We start from the raw sequence: 13,405 nt of genomic DNA on the forward strand, positions 1-13,405 counted from the left end.
GAAATACAGTACTGAAGTTTAATTCACATACTCATTTATACTTCTATAATACAGCACTTACTTTGGAAAACACTACATTCTGAAAACCTAAGTTTGAAAACCCCCAAACAGAGAAGTCAGTAGTTCAGTTTTAGAATTATCGTAATTACTGAATTAGGTCCATGAACCAAAGGAGGTTCTAGACTTGGGTTGTTTCCTCCCAGATATAACCCTTTCTACTCTGTGTTTCATGGCAAACTTCTTATGAAGCATAGGAGATACTTCCTTAAAAAAAAGTTGAGGCACTTTCGGCAATTAAGGCAGCCCTCAGAAGGTCCAAGGGGAACAAAATGGGGCCTACAACTCACCAGTTTTCTACCCCTGCCTTGAAATAATTCTGTAAGATGGAATTCTTTTATACTGCACATTCTGTGATATGAATAAGGCTATACACAGCAGTGATATAAATAAGAGCCCAAGAGCACTAATTAATGGATGGCCTATTCCATAGTAGCAAACAATTTTTTTACCTGTATCCCCAGACCAGATGATCAGCACTGTCATAAAGGACAGTATTTATTACAACTTCAAGAAGAGAGCCAGTGTGTTGTAGTGGTTTGAGCATTGGACTATGACTCTGGAAACAAGAGCTTGAATCCCACAGTCATGGAAAATCACTGGGTGACCTTGGGCAAGTAACACTCTCTCAACCTCAAAAGAAGGCAAAGGCACACACACACCCTGAACAAATCTTATCAAGAAAACCTTGTGATAGGGTCACCTTAGCATTGCCCTAAGTAAAAAATGACTTGAAGGCACACAAGTAGAACAGTAGCATTGGTAACTCATTCTCAAGCATCTCTGGCCTCTACTCATTATTATGAAGAGGAAATACAAACATAGAATCATAGAGTTGGAAGAGACCACAGGGGCCATCCAGTCCAGCCCCCTGCCATGCAGGAAATCACAATCAAAGCATCCCCGACAGATGGCCATCCAGCCTCTGCTTGAAGACCTTCAAGGAAGGAGACTCCACTACACTCCGAGGGAGTTTGTTCCACTGTCAAACAGCCCTTACTGTCAGGAAGTTCCTCCTAATGTTGAGGTGGAATCTCTTTTCCTGCAGTTTGCATCCATTGCTTCGGGTCCTAGTCTCTGGAGCAGCAGAAAACAAGCTTTCTCCCTCCTCAATATGACATCCCTTCAAATATTTGAACAGGGCTATCATATCACCTCTTAATCTTCTCTTCTCCAGGCTAAACATCCCCAGCTCCCTAAGTTGTTTCTCGTAGGGCATGGTTTCCAGACCTTTCACCATTTTAGTCGCCCTCCTTTGGACACGCTCCAGTTTCTCAATGTCCTTTTTGAATTGTGGTGCCCAGAACTGGACACAATATTCCAGGTGGGACCTGACCAGAGCAGAATATAGTGGCACTATGACTTCCCTTGATCTAGACACTATACTTCTATTGATGCAGCCTAAAATCGCATTGGCCTTGTTAGCTGCCGCATTGCACTGTTGACTCATGTTCAACTTGTGGTCTACTTGGACTCCTAGATCCCTTTCACACGTAGTTTCATTCAGCCAGGTGTCCTCCATCCTATATTTGTGCTTTTCGTTTTTCCGCCCTAAGTGCAGTACCTTACATTTCTCTGTGTTGAATTTCATTTTGTTAGCTATGGCCCAGTTTTCTAGTCTGTTCAGGTCATTTTGAATCTTGATCCTGTCCTCTGGAGTATTAGCTACTCCCCCTAATTTGGTGTCATCTGCAAATTTGATAAGTATGCTCCCAATTTTGTCCTCCAAGTCATTGATAAAGATGTTGAATAGCACTGGGCCCAGGACAGAGCCCTGTGGGACCCCACTGGTCACTTCTTTCCAGGATGAAAAGGAGCCATTGTTGAGCACTCTTTGGCTTCGGCCAGTCAACCAATTACAAATCCATGTAACAGTTACTTTGTCTAGCCCACATTTTACAAGCTTGTTTGCAAGAATATCATGAGGAACTTTGTCAAAGGCCTTACTGAAGTCAAGATATACTACATCCACAGCATTCCCTTCATCTAACAAGTTGGTAATTTTATCAAAAAAAGAGATCAGGTTTGTCTGGCATGATTTCTTTTTCTGAAACCCGTGTTGACTTTTTGTGATTATGGAATTGCTTTCTAGATGTTCACAGACTTTTTGTTTAATTATTTGCTCTAGAATCTTTCCTGGTATCGATGTCAGACTAACTGGACGATAATTGTTGGGATCCTCTTTTTTCCCTTTTTTGAAGATGGGGACAATGTTTGCCCTCCTCCAGTCTGCTGGCACTTCTCCTCTTCTCCAGGACTTCTCAAAGATTATTGCCAATGGCTCTGATATTACATTTGCTAGTTCTTTTGGATGGAGTTCATCTGGTCCTGGAGACTTATATTCGTTTAGGTTGAACAGGTATTCCTGTACTATCTCTTTACTTATTCTGTGCTGAAATTCCTCTTTTCTGTCCTCTGCTCCATTATTGTCAGGTTGAGTTCCCTTTGCCTTTTCTGAGAAGACTGAGGCAAATAAAGTGTTGAGTAATTCTGCCTTTTCTCTGTCCTCTGTTAGCATTTTGCCATCTTCTGCACACAGTGGCCCTACCGTTTCCTTCTTCCTCCTTTTGCTGCGGACATATCCAAAAAAGCCCTTTTTGTTGTTCTTAACTTCTCTAGCAAGCCTGAGTTCATTCTGTGCTTTGGCTTTTCTGACTTTACCCCTACACAGGCTTGCTATTTGTTTGAATTCCTCTTTGGTGATTTCCCCATTTTTCCATTTCTTATACATGTCCCTTTTTAATCTTAGCTCAGTTGAAAGTTCTTTAGTCATCCATCCTGGTTTCTTGAGACATCTCCCATTTTTCTTCCTCATTGGAACTGTTTGAAATTGTGCCTTCTGAATCTCCCTTTTAAGAAACTCCCATCCATCTTTAGCTCCCTTCTCTTTTACTACTGTTGACCATGGGATCACACCCAGTATTTCTTTAAGTTTACTAAAATCGGCTTTCCTAAAGTCTAGAATGCGTGTCTGACTGCCTGGCTTCTCCTTTCCATTGTATAACAAACTCCAGGAGAACATGGTCACTTCCACCTAAGGATCCCACCACTTGCACCCTACAAGTTAAGTTTAATATGATATTATGATGTTTGATGTATAAACATTTCTTCTCTGAAAGCCACCACTCTGATTTTGGTATATGCTAGTATATTTGCACATTTTGTGTTGAAAAAAAAAGCAGCAGGCAGAACCAGTGAATCAGTAAACCTTCTAAAAGTAAAACTAATGTTTTGGAGTGTTTCTAAACTATTCTAAATTACAAGCATTATTCTTTATATAAGCTTATTTATCTGAACACAAGGAGACAATTTCTTGCCACTTCAAAGAGTATGACATAATTTGCAAGAGTTTTAAGTGAACTGTAAAGAATGAAATTGGATGCTGTATACAAGGCTACATGCAGTGTAGGTGGGCAGTCAACAGCTGTCACATGCATTAGTATATGCATGATGATCAAATAGCTAACAGCAGACAAACAGATTTCAGTAAAATTTTGTCATCCATGTAATTATGTCAGTGTCCATAAAGCTTTATTTCTATTAGACATATGTTTAGACAGTTAAAAGGTCATCTGGAAAACATGGAAAAGGCTACAGTAAAGCGAGGAGCTATAGAAAAAAGCTTTTTTCCCAACTGAGTAAGTAATCTCGCTGAGTAAGTAATTTTGTAATCCCACTTCGATCCACCTGGGAGAAGCAGGAAAATATAAATAAAATTTATTATTATTATTATTAGTAAGAATTCGGGAAGGTCATTTGATATTTGTTAAAAGTTGTGGGAACTTTTACTACATTAGACTCTGTTACATATCAATACTCATATTGGCTGCTTCGGTGGATGGTATTTATTAAAGGGAGAGAGCCACAATGTAAACATGGAAGCACACAGTTCTTTTGAGCCTGATCAGAGAGTAATATACTTGCAGAAAATCAAGAGCACTTCCATATCTAATGAATACATTCTAAGGAAGGCCACATCACATGTTCCCTTACCACCACTTTCTGTTTCTTATTGTGTGCCTTGGCTGGTGGTGAGGGATGATAGGAACGGTAGTTCATCACAACCTGGGGGGCCATAGGTTTCCCACCCCTACTCTAGCGCAACATGAACCAATTACTTCTTGCTTAATATTTGCATCACTTATTAATACCATCTTCAATTCCCTAATGTCTTTCTCACCCTGATACATGCACATACCCTGCCCCAGTACTGTTCTTCATGCTTTTCAACTATTCACTCTCAGTTGTCTTTAAAGAAAATCCATCTAGGTAATGTAGTCTCACACTCATTCTGTAATTCATTAGGTTAAGAGGCTGAATGAGTCCAATCAAGATGTAAACAATGATGAAGAAATAAATTCCAGCACTTCTGCTCACCAAAGACAAATGGAATACAAGCAGCAGGCCTATCCTTTGTTATGATTAGGCATACTGGAATCAGTTGAAGAACAATCCATTACAACATATGATACATGACTTCGTACAAATATCCATGTATGGTGAAAGTTTTGGTAAGGTGGAACAATAAAGGATCTTTAGGATTTGACTCCTCATCATACAGAAGAACTAGAACATTCTAAAGATGAGGTTGAAATGTATTCAGCCTTAGTTAGTCAGTAGTTTAAAAACATTAGTTTAGAAATTCAGTAATTTAGAGAACTTTGTTTCATAAAGTTTGAAGTATTAATAAAATGTTTTAAAACTCTCTGTACCAGTTTGTAAAGATCTGGACTAGAAGATTTAAATAGGATTTGACCTTAAGTGATGAAATAAAAAGAAAGGAATCCTACCTTGGCAAAGAAGACTGTGAGATGAGTTTCGCTGCCAAGTATCCAAATAGGGAACTTTGGGGACTTCAAATAGGAGCCAACCTAAAATAAAAAAAATCCCCAAACTGATAAAATTAAGAATATTAGCAAGTTCACAATTGAGAATAGTACAATACTGTCTAATATGATAGCAGATTTTGTCTAATCAGATGCTTAGCACTGATGATACAAGTGACATGACTGTGCATGTGGTCCCTATAAGCTAGCAAATATTATTAAACATGAAATATTTCCCAGGCGATATCATACATCTTCCAAATACTGCAAAGGCTATGAAACACAATAAACAGTAATTCTAACCCATACCAGTACTGCTTGATGGCAGCTACCAATACAGCCAAGTCATGGATACATTTTTAATGTAGTATCTTACTTCATCATGGCATTTGCCCTTATCTCGTTTGCACAGGCAAAAGCATAGAACAATACTACACCAGGAAGAATTTCAGGTAAAGCCTCAAACATATTGGATATAATCCTAGTCACTGCTGATGAGTGCATGGAGAATTCCCTAAGATATATGTAGCACCTATTCTACTGGGTTTCAGGAGCTTCTGGCTAGCTTTTGAATTATTCTAAGAAAGCGTTATTCCACTGGTAGTGTTTTTAGTTATTATTGCTATTTATTTTAGATACCTTTATGTTTTATATTATGGGCCTATTGGTTAGTGTGAAATGGATTCATTGACTCAACTGCTGAATGTAAGTCAACAGATAGGAAAATCCTATGGTTTTAATGAGGTTCCTCTAGTTGGGACTAACAATTGGATTTAGACCATAGCTAATGATAGCATGTTATGCATCTTCTGTTCTAATTATGGTGTGAGCCATATGGGAACAGATACCTCCAAAACAACCTAAAAGCAATGAAATAAAGATGTGCACACAGATCATGCATTTAACACCTTTTCACAGGACAAGGAGATAAGAAAGGGGACTTTACTGAGCCTATGTGTGTGCTGGGCCTAAATTAGATTCTTAGATTCTTACACCTTGAAAGGAGTGTGAAATACAAATATACCATTAGTAGATAATCAACTGTGAATAACTATATTTTTTCACTGTTCACACACAAACATATGCACATATTAACATTGAGTTTTATTTTTCGTTTAATATTTTTTAAAGTTTCAGAAATCATGATAAATGCCATAGTCTCCTTTGGTGCCGAGACACAATAATTCAATGCCATAGAGCCTATAATACACACAAAACCTGTATTAAAGGAAACTACCAAATTCCAACAGTTTCTATACTTTTACATGAAGAACTTTTTAAAGCTTTACCTTACAGTATCTTAGAGATTCCATGAGGGTCAGAAAACCAACAGTTGCTTGTTTATGTATTCCGAGTAGCTCTGAAAAGAAACAAATCTCTTATATTAGGTCAATCAAAAAGCTTGATTTTTGCTTTTTCACCCCATTCCAACTTAAACTTAATACAGTCCATAGGTCTTTAGGTCACAAATTATGTAACAATGCAAATAAAATGTTGTTGTTGTTGTTGTTGTTATTTACACAGTAAATAATACAAACATACAAACAATAAAATGGATAAAGTAAACCTGCCCAGGGTGTACAATCTAAGAAATAATAGCATAATACATATAAATAATACAAAATGATACAGGAAAGGTTTCAATAAAGTAAAGCAGGCAACAAATTAAAAACATCAAACAACAAATAATAGTCACACAATGTCTGGGAATGCTTCTCTCAGGATGGTCTTCAACTCAGTTTTGAAACTGGTCAAAGAAGTGATGACCCATGTTGGTGGGGGAAGGAGATTCCAGGAGCAAAGGACAGCAAGTGAAAAGGGATGAATCTGGGACGGGGCAGTGACAATCCTAGGTTGAGACAGCAGACCTTGACTACTAGAACGGAGGGCACGAGTGGGAAGGTGAGGAGAAAGAAGGTTTGATAAATAAAGAGGGGCCAGCTCATGCAGGGCTTCAAAAGTCAACAACAGGAGCTTATACTGAATAGGGGGGGGGGGCAGTGAAGGGATGATAATAAAGGAGAGATATGGTCGGAGCAGTGGGCGGATGTAATAATGTGTGCAGCTGAACGCTGGACAGAAATTAAAGGACAGAGGTGAGAAAGAGGAAGCCCTGCAAGAAGGATGTTACAGAAATCAAGTCACCAGACCACTAGGGTCTGACGAGAATCTTGGCAGTAGAGGACAACAGAAATGGTCAGATTTTAGCAATATTGTATAAAAAGAATCTACATGCCTTAGCTGTGGTCTGGATGTGAGGGATACACGACAGAGAAGAGTCAGAAATAAAACCAAGACTATGGGCTTCCTGGACTGGTCGAATAGAAATATCATCAACAGAAACAGAAAAGGAGTATTTAAGAGTAGACCTAGCTGGAAAAACGAGAAGCTCTGTTTTGGACATACTGAACTTCAAGCGTCGATGCTGCATCCACTGAGAGACAGCTGTAAGACAAGATGAAACTTGCTGTTCAAGACCCGGAGAAAGGTCGGGGTGGAAAGATACAGCTGAGTGTCATTGACGTACAAATGATAGGAAAAGCTAAAAGAACTAATGAGTTTACCTAGGGACAATGTGTAGAGAGAAAACAAAAGGGGAACCAAAACAGAGCCCTGAGGAACTCCAACAGATAAGGGAACAGAGGACGAGGTCTGACCACCCATGACCAGTGCAAAAGATCTATCTGACAAATAAGATTTAAACCAGTCAAGAACAGAGTCCGAGAACCCAAGGCCATTCATTCATTTGCTATGTTCTTAACAAAACAAATGAAAACAAATGTATGAATTTATAACAGTAACACTACTGAGAACTTTAAACCTTTCTAAGTGGGATTTGTCCTTTCCATATCCAATTTGTCCTCTGCACAGAAAATACAGTTAAGATGAACTGTAAGTTCTGCAAAGGGTGACTTGCAAAGAGGGCCTTTTAAGGACTGGACACACAGAGTTAGTGCAAATTCTTATGAATAACTCAAAAACATGCTGCTAACATACCAAAGAAATCAGATCAGAAATCTGTGTGCTTCACTGTAACAAACTCCTCAGCAATGCTTGCAAACTACCAATCAAATATGCTGTTCAGAGTGGTATTGTTGTTATTTGTTTTGCATTTCACACAGAAGAGATGTATAACACATCAAAAAAGAAATGCACACATGAATGTTGTGTGATGAAAAAACCTGCTGGTATAAATCACTATAATAAGAATATTGTGCCATCACTTGTATGAGTTTTTATGATTGTCATGTTCCATTTTTCTTTTAACAAAGTAGTTTTGGCATGTCTCTCCATGACCCTGAAACATGTGTGGCCTCCCAGAAACTCTACCCATTTTCCCAGTTGTGCTTTCCTCACAGACCAAGACACTTGCCTCCCATGTTTCCTGGGGTCTGATGCTCCTGGTCTAGATTTCAGTCTTGTTATATCTTCAGTTAGAAGAACTTCCTATCATCATTATCATTACCATCACCTTCATCCATTTATACAGTGCCATAACTGTACACAGCAGTTTACAAGTAAAAGACGAACCAAAAAATTCCTCGTATCCAGGCTGTTTTACAATCTAATTAATACATGTCACAAAAGGAAAAGGGGATGGCAGTGTGGGAGGCGATTAAATCCAACAGATACTGCCCCTTTTCTCCCTCTGTGGCTGGGGCATCAGCTGCTGGAATGGAGGGGAGGGCCGTTTACCTGCTTCTGGGCCTAGGCATGATGGAGCTGTGCTTCTCTCCCTCTGAGGCCAGGGGATTATCACAAACTTATAACTTATCACGAACTGATAGGGCCTTCCTGCGCCACCCCAGTCTTCATTCTAGTACTGATATACATGGCTGAAGGAGTATCCCATAGTTCAAATCTCTGTGGAACTGATGCCAAAAGAGTAACACTTCTTTAAATTTTTTGAAGGACTGTAGCTTGGTTGTAGAGCCACATGCTTGGAATGCAAGTTTAACAGGTTCATACCCTGCCATTTACAGTCAGGGATGAGAAAGATTTCTCTTGAAAACAACAAAGAGATTCTGCCAGTAAGGACAGACAAGGCAACTTTTCCACCTTTTACCAAAATTCTCTAAGGATTAAATAAGTTGGAGAAGGTCTGGGCAAGTGTAGAAGGTTTGTGAAAGTAGATGAAGGCACGAGTATGTATAGAAAGGGGTGGATAAGGGATGATAAAGAGAATGAACAGAATGAAGACAGGTGATAGAAAGGGAGGGAGACAGATGAAGTCTACTATGTTCTTAAACCCACGTCACACTTGTTATTGATCCTTCTTTAAGAAAATGCCCCAATGTCCTATTCCAATGCTCAAGCCACTACACTATGCTGGTCCTATGACAACAACTATAATTTCCACAAAATCTGGAGGCTGGTAGGTTCCCAAAGATTGTTTTCGCATTCTTGTTTCATTAGCATTGTTAGCAAATTGTTAGAATAATCTCTGAAATAGGCTACTGCATTGTTTCCGATGGTGGTTTAGGGACAAATTACATATTACATGCAGAGGTGTGTCATCATGGACCAGTTGTCTTTGTTTTAAAAACAACAGTAAAGTGTTTGAAATTCACAGGGAAACAGTTTTGAAAATGCACTGATTTGGAGTGGTTGGCAGGAAAAAATGTAGTCTCCCCCTTCCCCCAGTTGCTTTTTATGTTAAGAAGTAGCTATTTGGACTTCATTAGATAAACCTTTGCCCTTCAGGTGCCTTGCCGAAGAAATATGCTACTGTGTTATGTCTAGGCTGTATTTTATAGTGATCTCTTAATCAAAAGAATCAATATAGTGAGTTGTTCTTCCCTGTTCACTGTTTTACTAAGGGTTTTTTTAAAAAAATAAACCTACGCTTTTAAATTTTCAAGTTTCCCAATCATGATTAGTTGTTCACTTACAACCAAATGCTACATATGGTAATAGAGAAGACACAGACACTACCTCATGAAATGAAAAGTTACATGGAATCTGGATTATGAATGCGTTGCTGTTGTTTATTGTTAACTGCCATCAAGACTTCAACTTATGGCAACCACATGAATGAGAGACCTCCAAGTCACCCTATCATCAACAGCCCTGCTCAGGTCTTCCAGATGCAGGGCTATGGCTTGTTTGAGTCTATCCATCTGGAATGCGGTCTTCCTCTTTTCTCATGGCCTATTACCTAGCCAAGTACTATTGGTTTTTTTAAGAATGCTTTGTATACACTCACTGTTCATTCTGATAAAGGCGAAAACCTAAATCTCTCAATAAATTATATCATGTATACATGATATACATGATTTCTCATGTATACATTGTCACAATCATTTGCAGCCTTATTTTAACATAATTCCCAATGAAAAGGCAACACATTTACATGTTTATTCCACATTTACTACCACATGAATTTGTGAAGATTCTTCCATGCCTCCTAGATTTGGAGACTTTCCTCCCTTATTCTAACATCTTCAAATAGTCTCCTTCCTTAGAGTCTACTGCCATCTTGTGGCAATTTGAAAAATGTAAGTTTATTAGATTAATAAGCAGAACCTTCATTGGAAAAAATGGATCTCAGGGCAGAATTAGAATAAAATAATTATCCAATGCAATAAAACTGAGGGGAATAACTCATGAATCAGATAAAATGCCTGAACAAATAAGGATTTAATCTGGTGCTGAAAATAATTATTGGAGACAAGTAAAATTCTCTCCAGATAACACTACAAAGAAGATTCTCTCTTTCCCAAACCTCTCTTGAACATGAGATAAGGAGAAAGGTTTTACCTGAAGTAAGTTGTACTAGCACACAATACAGTATACTAGTAATAAGATAAAGTGGGCAAAAGCCAAATCCTTATACGATATTGTGCTATAAAGAACATTTTAAGGGGCACTCTAATCTGTCATAAAATGGCATGGGAACCAACAGTTGGCTAGAACCTTCTAGCTACATGCAGAGGGAGAATTTGGGAATAAACCTAGAAATAAAAAGTACAAATATTCCCACAAGGATACAGCTTTAGGTTCAAAGAAATTCAAAACAATGGGGAACTCCGTTTACAAACTCTTATGCCACATTAAAGCAAGAAAACTGAAATGTACTTACTCATTCCTGAGCATTCCCTGTCTCCGTCCCAGACGTTAGATACTGCATGCCCCGTCAACAGGAGATTAATTAAACTTTGGCTTAGGGCGAAGAAAAAAATGAGACTTACAAATAATTAATGCTTTCATCTTTTTGTAGAAAGAGAGTCATGTGGCACCACAAGTAGTTTTTTTAAAAGGATGGGAAGATACAGTAAACTGAACATGCACTCCCTCAACTCCAGGAAGCTAGAACATGCTTTTAAGTGTATCTCACTAAGAGTATTTCAAATATAAATTAGCAATCTCACAAAGCCTGGTGATGAAATATAAAAACATGTGAGCTTCTCTACATATTTCTGTCAATTTCTTCTTAATGAACTCCTTATACTGTTGTATTTCTGAAAAACATTATTCAGAGAATAATCAATACTTTAAGTACAAAACTAAACAGAGCTCACCTTCCATGACCGTAAACCGGATCTATCAATGGCTCAGTTGAATCTTCTATTTCATTTTTAATATTTTCAATGCCCTAAAAACAGGAATATGTTCTCGTACATTTAATGGTACAATGACCAACCATACCAAAAAATATTTTCCCCTACAGGTGATGATATTTTGCAAATGTGAACAGCCACCCTACAGAAACATACAGAACAATTTTAATGTGATTTAAATTGTTAAGCCATTTCCTATGTTTTTAGATTGTTTAAATTGTTCCTTACTATAATAAACTTTGAAAAAGTTTAGCACTGGTCTCAACTGATTTTATCTGAATATAAGATCTTGTGGGAAGATAAGGGGGGAAATTAAAAAAAAATACTTAATAAAGAAATAATGACAGTTGCCTTCCATTTGACTAAAGATTATTCAGTCTGCTTTCAGTCTGGATTATACAACACAGTTTTGGCTGCCTTGATGGAGGACATTTGCTGGGAAATGGACAGAAGGAGTATGACCCTGTTGGTTCTTCTAGGCCTAACATTGTCTATTCTTCTGGATCACCTTGTTGGATTGGGTCTTGGAGGCACTGCTTTACAGTGATCCTATTCTTTTCTTGAGGGGTGAGATCAGAAGCTGGTGCTACTGTGTTCACATTTTAATTGTTGGCCACTGGCCTGCGGAGTCTCTCCAGGCTTGCCTCTGTCCCCCATGAAGTCCAACATCTACATGAAACAGCTGGAATAGGTTCTCTGGAGATTTGGGGTTCAGCGTCATCAGAAGAAATCAACAATATTAGTAAAACATTGTTTTATTCCTCTAATACTTCATAGAGCACCAGCATGGTGTAGTAATTTGGGAGTTGGACTAAAACCCTGGAGACCAGGGTTCAAATTCTTGCTTGGCCATGGAAACCCCCTGGATGACCACACTCCCTAAGCCTCAGAGGAAGGCAAGGGAAGATCCTCCCCTGAACAAATCTGCCATGACAATCCCGTGATAGGTCAGATCACCATTAGTAAGAAATAACTTGAAGGCACACAACAACAAAGTATTTCATAGTGTTCTCAGACATACAGTACTCATTCCCATTAAAAGAACTGAGAAAACGAAACTAAGATATCTTTGTACCTTCCTTCCATTCATCATAAATTCTTCCTATAATGAAATGTCTTACTTGCAAGGTATCTAAAACAGCTTTGGGGCTACAAGTTAAATCATTATTTTCCCACTAGCAAGGCTGAGCAACATAGCCTAAAGTATGAAATACTTTAAAAGCATTTCAATCCCCCCCCCCCTCCGCAAATTTAGTCAAGGGGATGTAAATCCAAACCAGATGGCACATATTTGTATTGCCAATCTAGCTACTGCAAATTAATTGTCATTTTACAGATTCTAAAATGAAAATTCAACCATTTTGTATTTCCAGCCAATTTAAGAAATCAGTTTAAGCTAGCATATACTTTTAATGAACATACCTTGGTCAGTATCACAGAATACAGAAAGAGCAGCACACCAAATTTGTTTGTCCAGACTGAATATTGATTCCAAACTGCCTCTTTGAAATCAGGAAAGCTTGTGAATGATTGCTTTCTGGAGATTAAAAAGAAGAGCCAATTAAACATTACTTTTACAGTAATTTCTATTTTTTAATGATTTAAGAATAAAATGAAGTATATTAGAAGCTACTACAGTATTTTTGATTAACATATTTGAAACACAATGAGCAGTAGTTGCCCACTGGATAAAAACATTTATAGCACTAGTAGTATCAAAACAAAAGCATGTGCCAGAATTCTAGAGGCCTGATTTAGGCATTTTACAGTGAAAAACCTCACATGCCACAGTCAGTGAAAATGCACAGCTCTTTTAAATTACTATTACAATAAGTATAACTTTTATTTTTTCTTTAAAAAGGCAAAACATGCAGTTAATAGCAATCCCTCCTGTGAATGATTTTTAATATATATTATATATATATATATATATATATAAACCCAGCAGACCTAGTATATTAC

General features: G+C 38.0%; 1 protein-coding gene across 1 annotated transcript in view; it reads right to left on the reverse strand.

Moving 5' to 3' along the window:
- MINDY3 (MINDY lysine 48 deubiquitinase 3) overlaps positions 1-13,405 on the reverse strand; it is a 44,512-nt gene that overhangs the window by 13,092 nt on the left and 18,015 nt on the right. The window contains exons 7-11 of the mRNA XM_089533307.1: positions 12,866-12,980; positions 11,405-11,478; positions 10,966-11,045; positions 6,173-6,243; positions 4,848-4,928 (exon numbers count right to left, since the gene is read on the reverse strand). Of these exons, the coding sequence (XP_089389433.1) occupies positions 4,848-4,928; positions 6,173-6,243; positions 10,966-11,045; positions 11,405-11,478; positions 12,866-12,980 (421 nt within the window). The remainder of the gene's footprint in view (positions 1-4,847; positions 4,929-6,172; positions 6,244-10,965; positions 11,046-11,404; positions 11,479-12,865; positions 12,981-13,405) is intronic.

Source organism: Sceloporus occidentalis, unplaced genomic scaffold (assembly GCF_023333645.1).
Source record: "Sceloporus occidentalis isolate IW3139 unplaced genomic scaffold, rSceOcc1.0.p SCAF_7, whole genome shotgun sequence".
Lineage (NCBI taxonomy): Eukaryota > Metazoa > Chordata > Lepidosauria > Squamata > Phrynosomatidae > Sceloporus > Sceloporus occidentalis.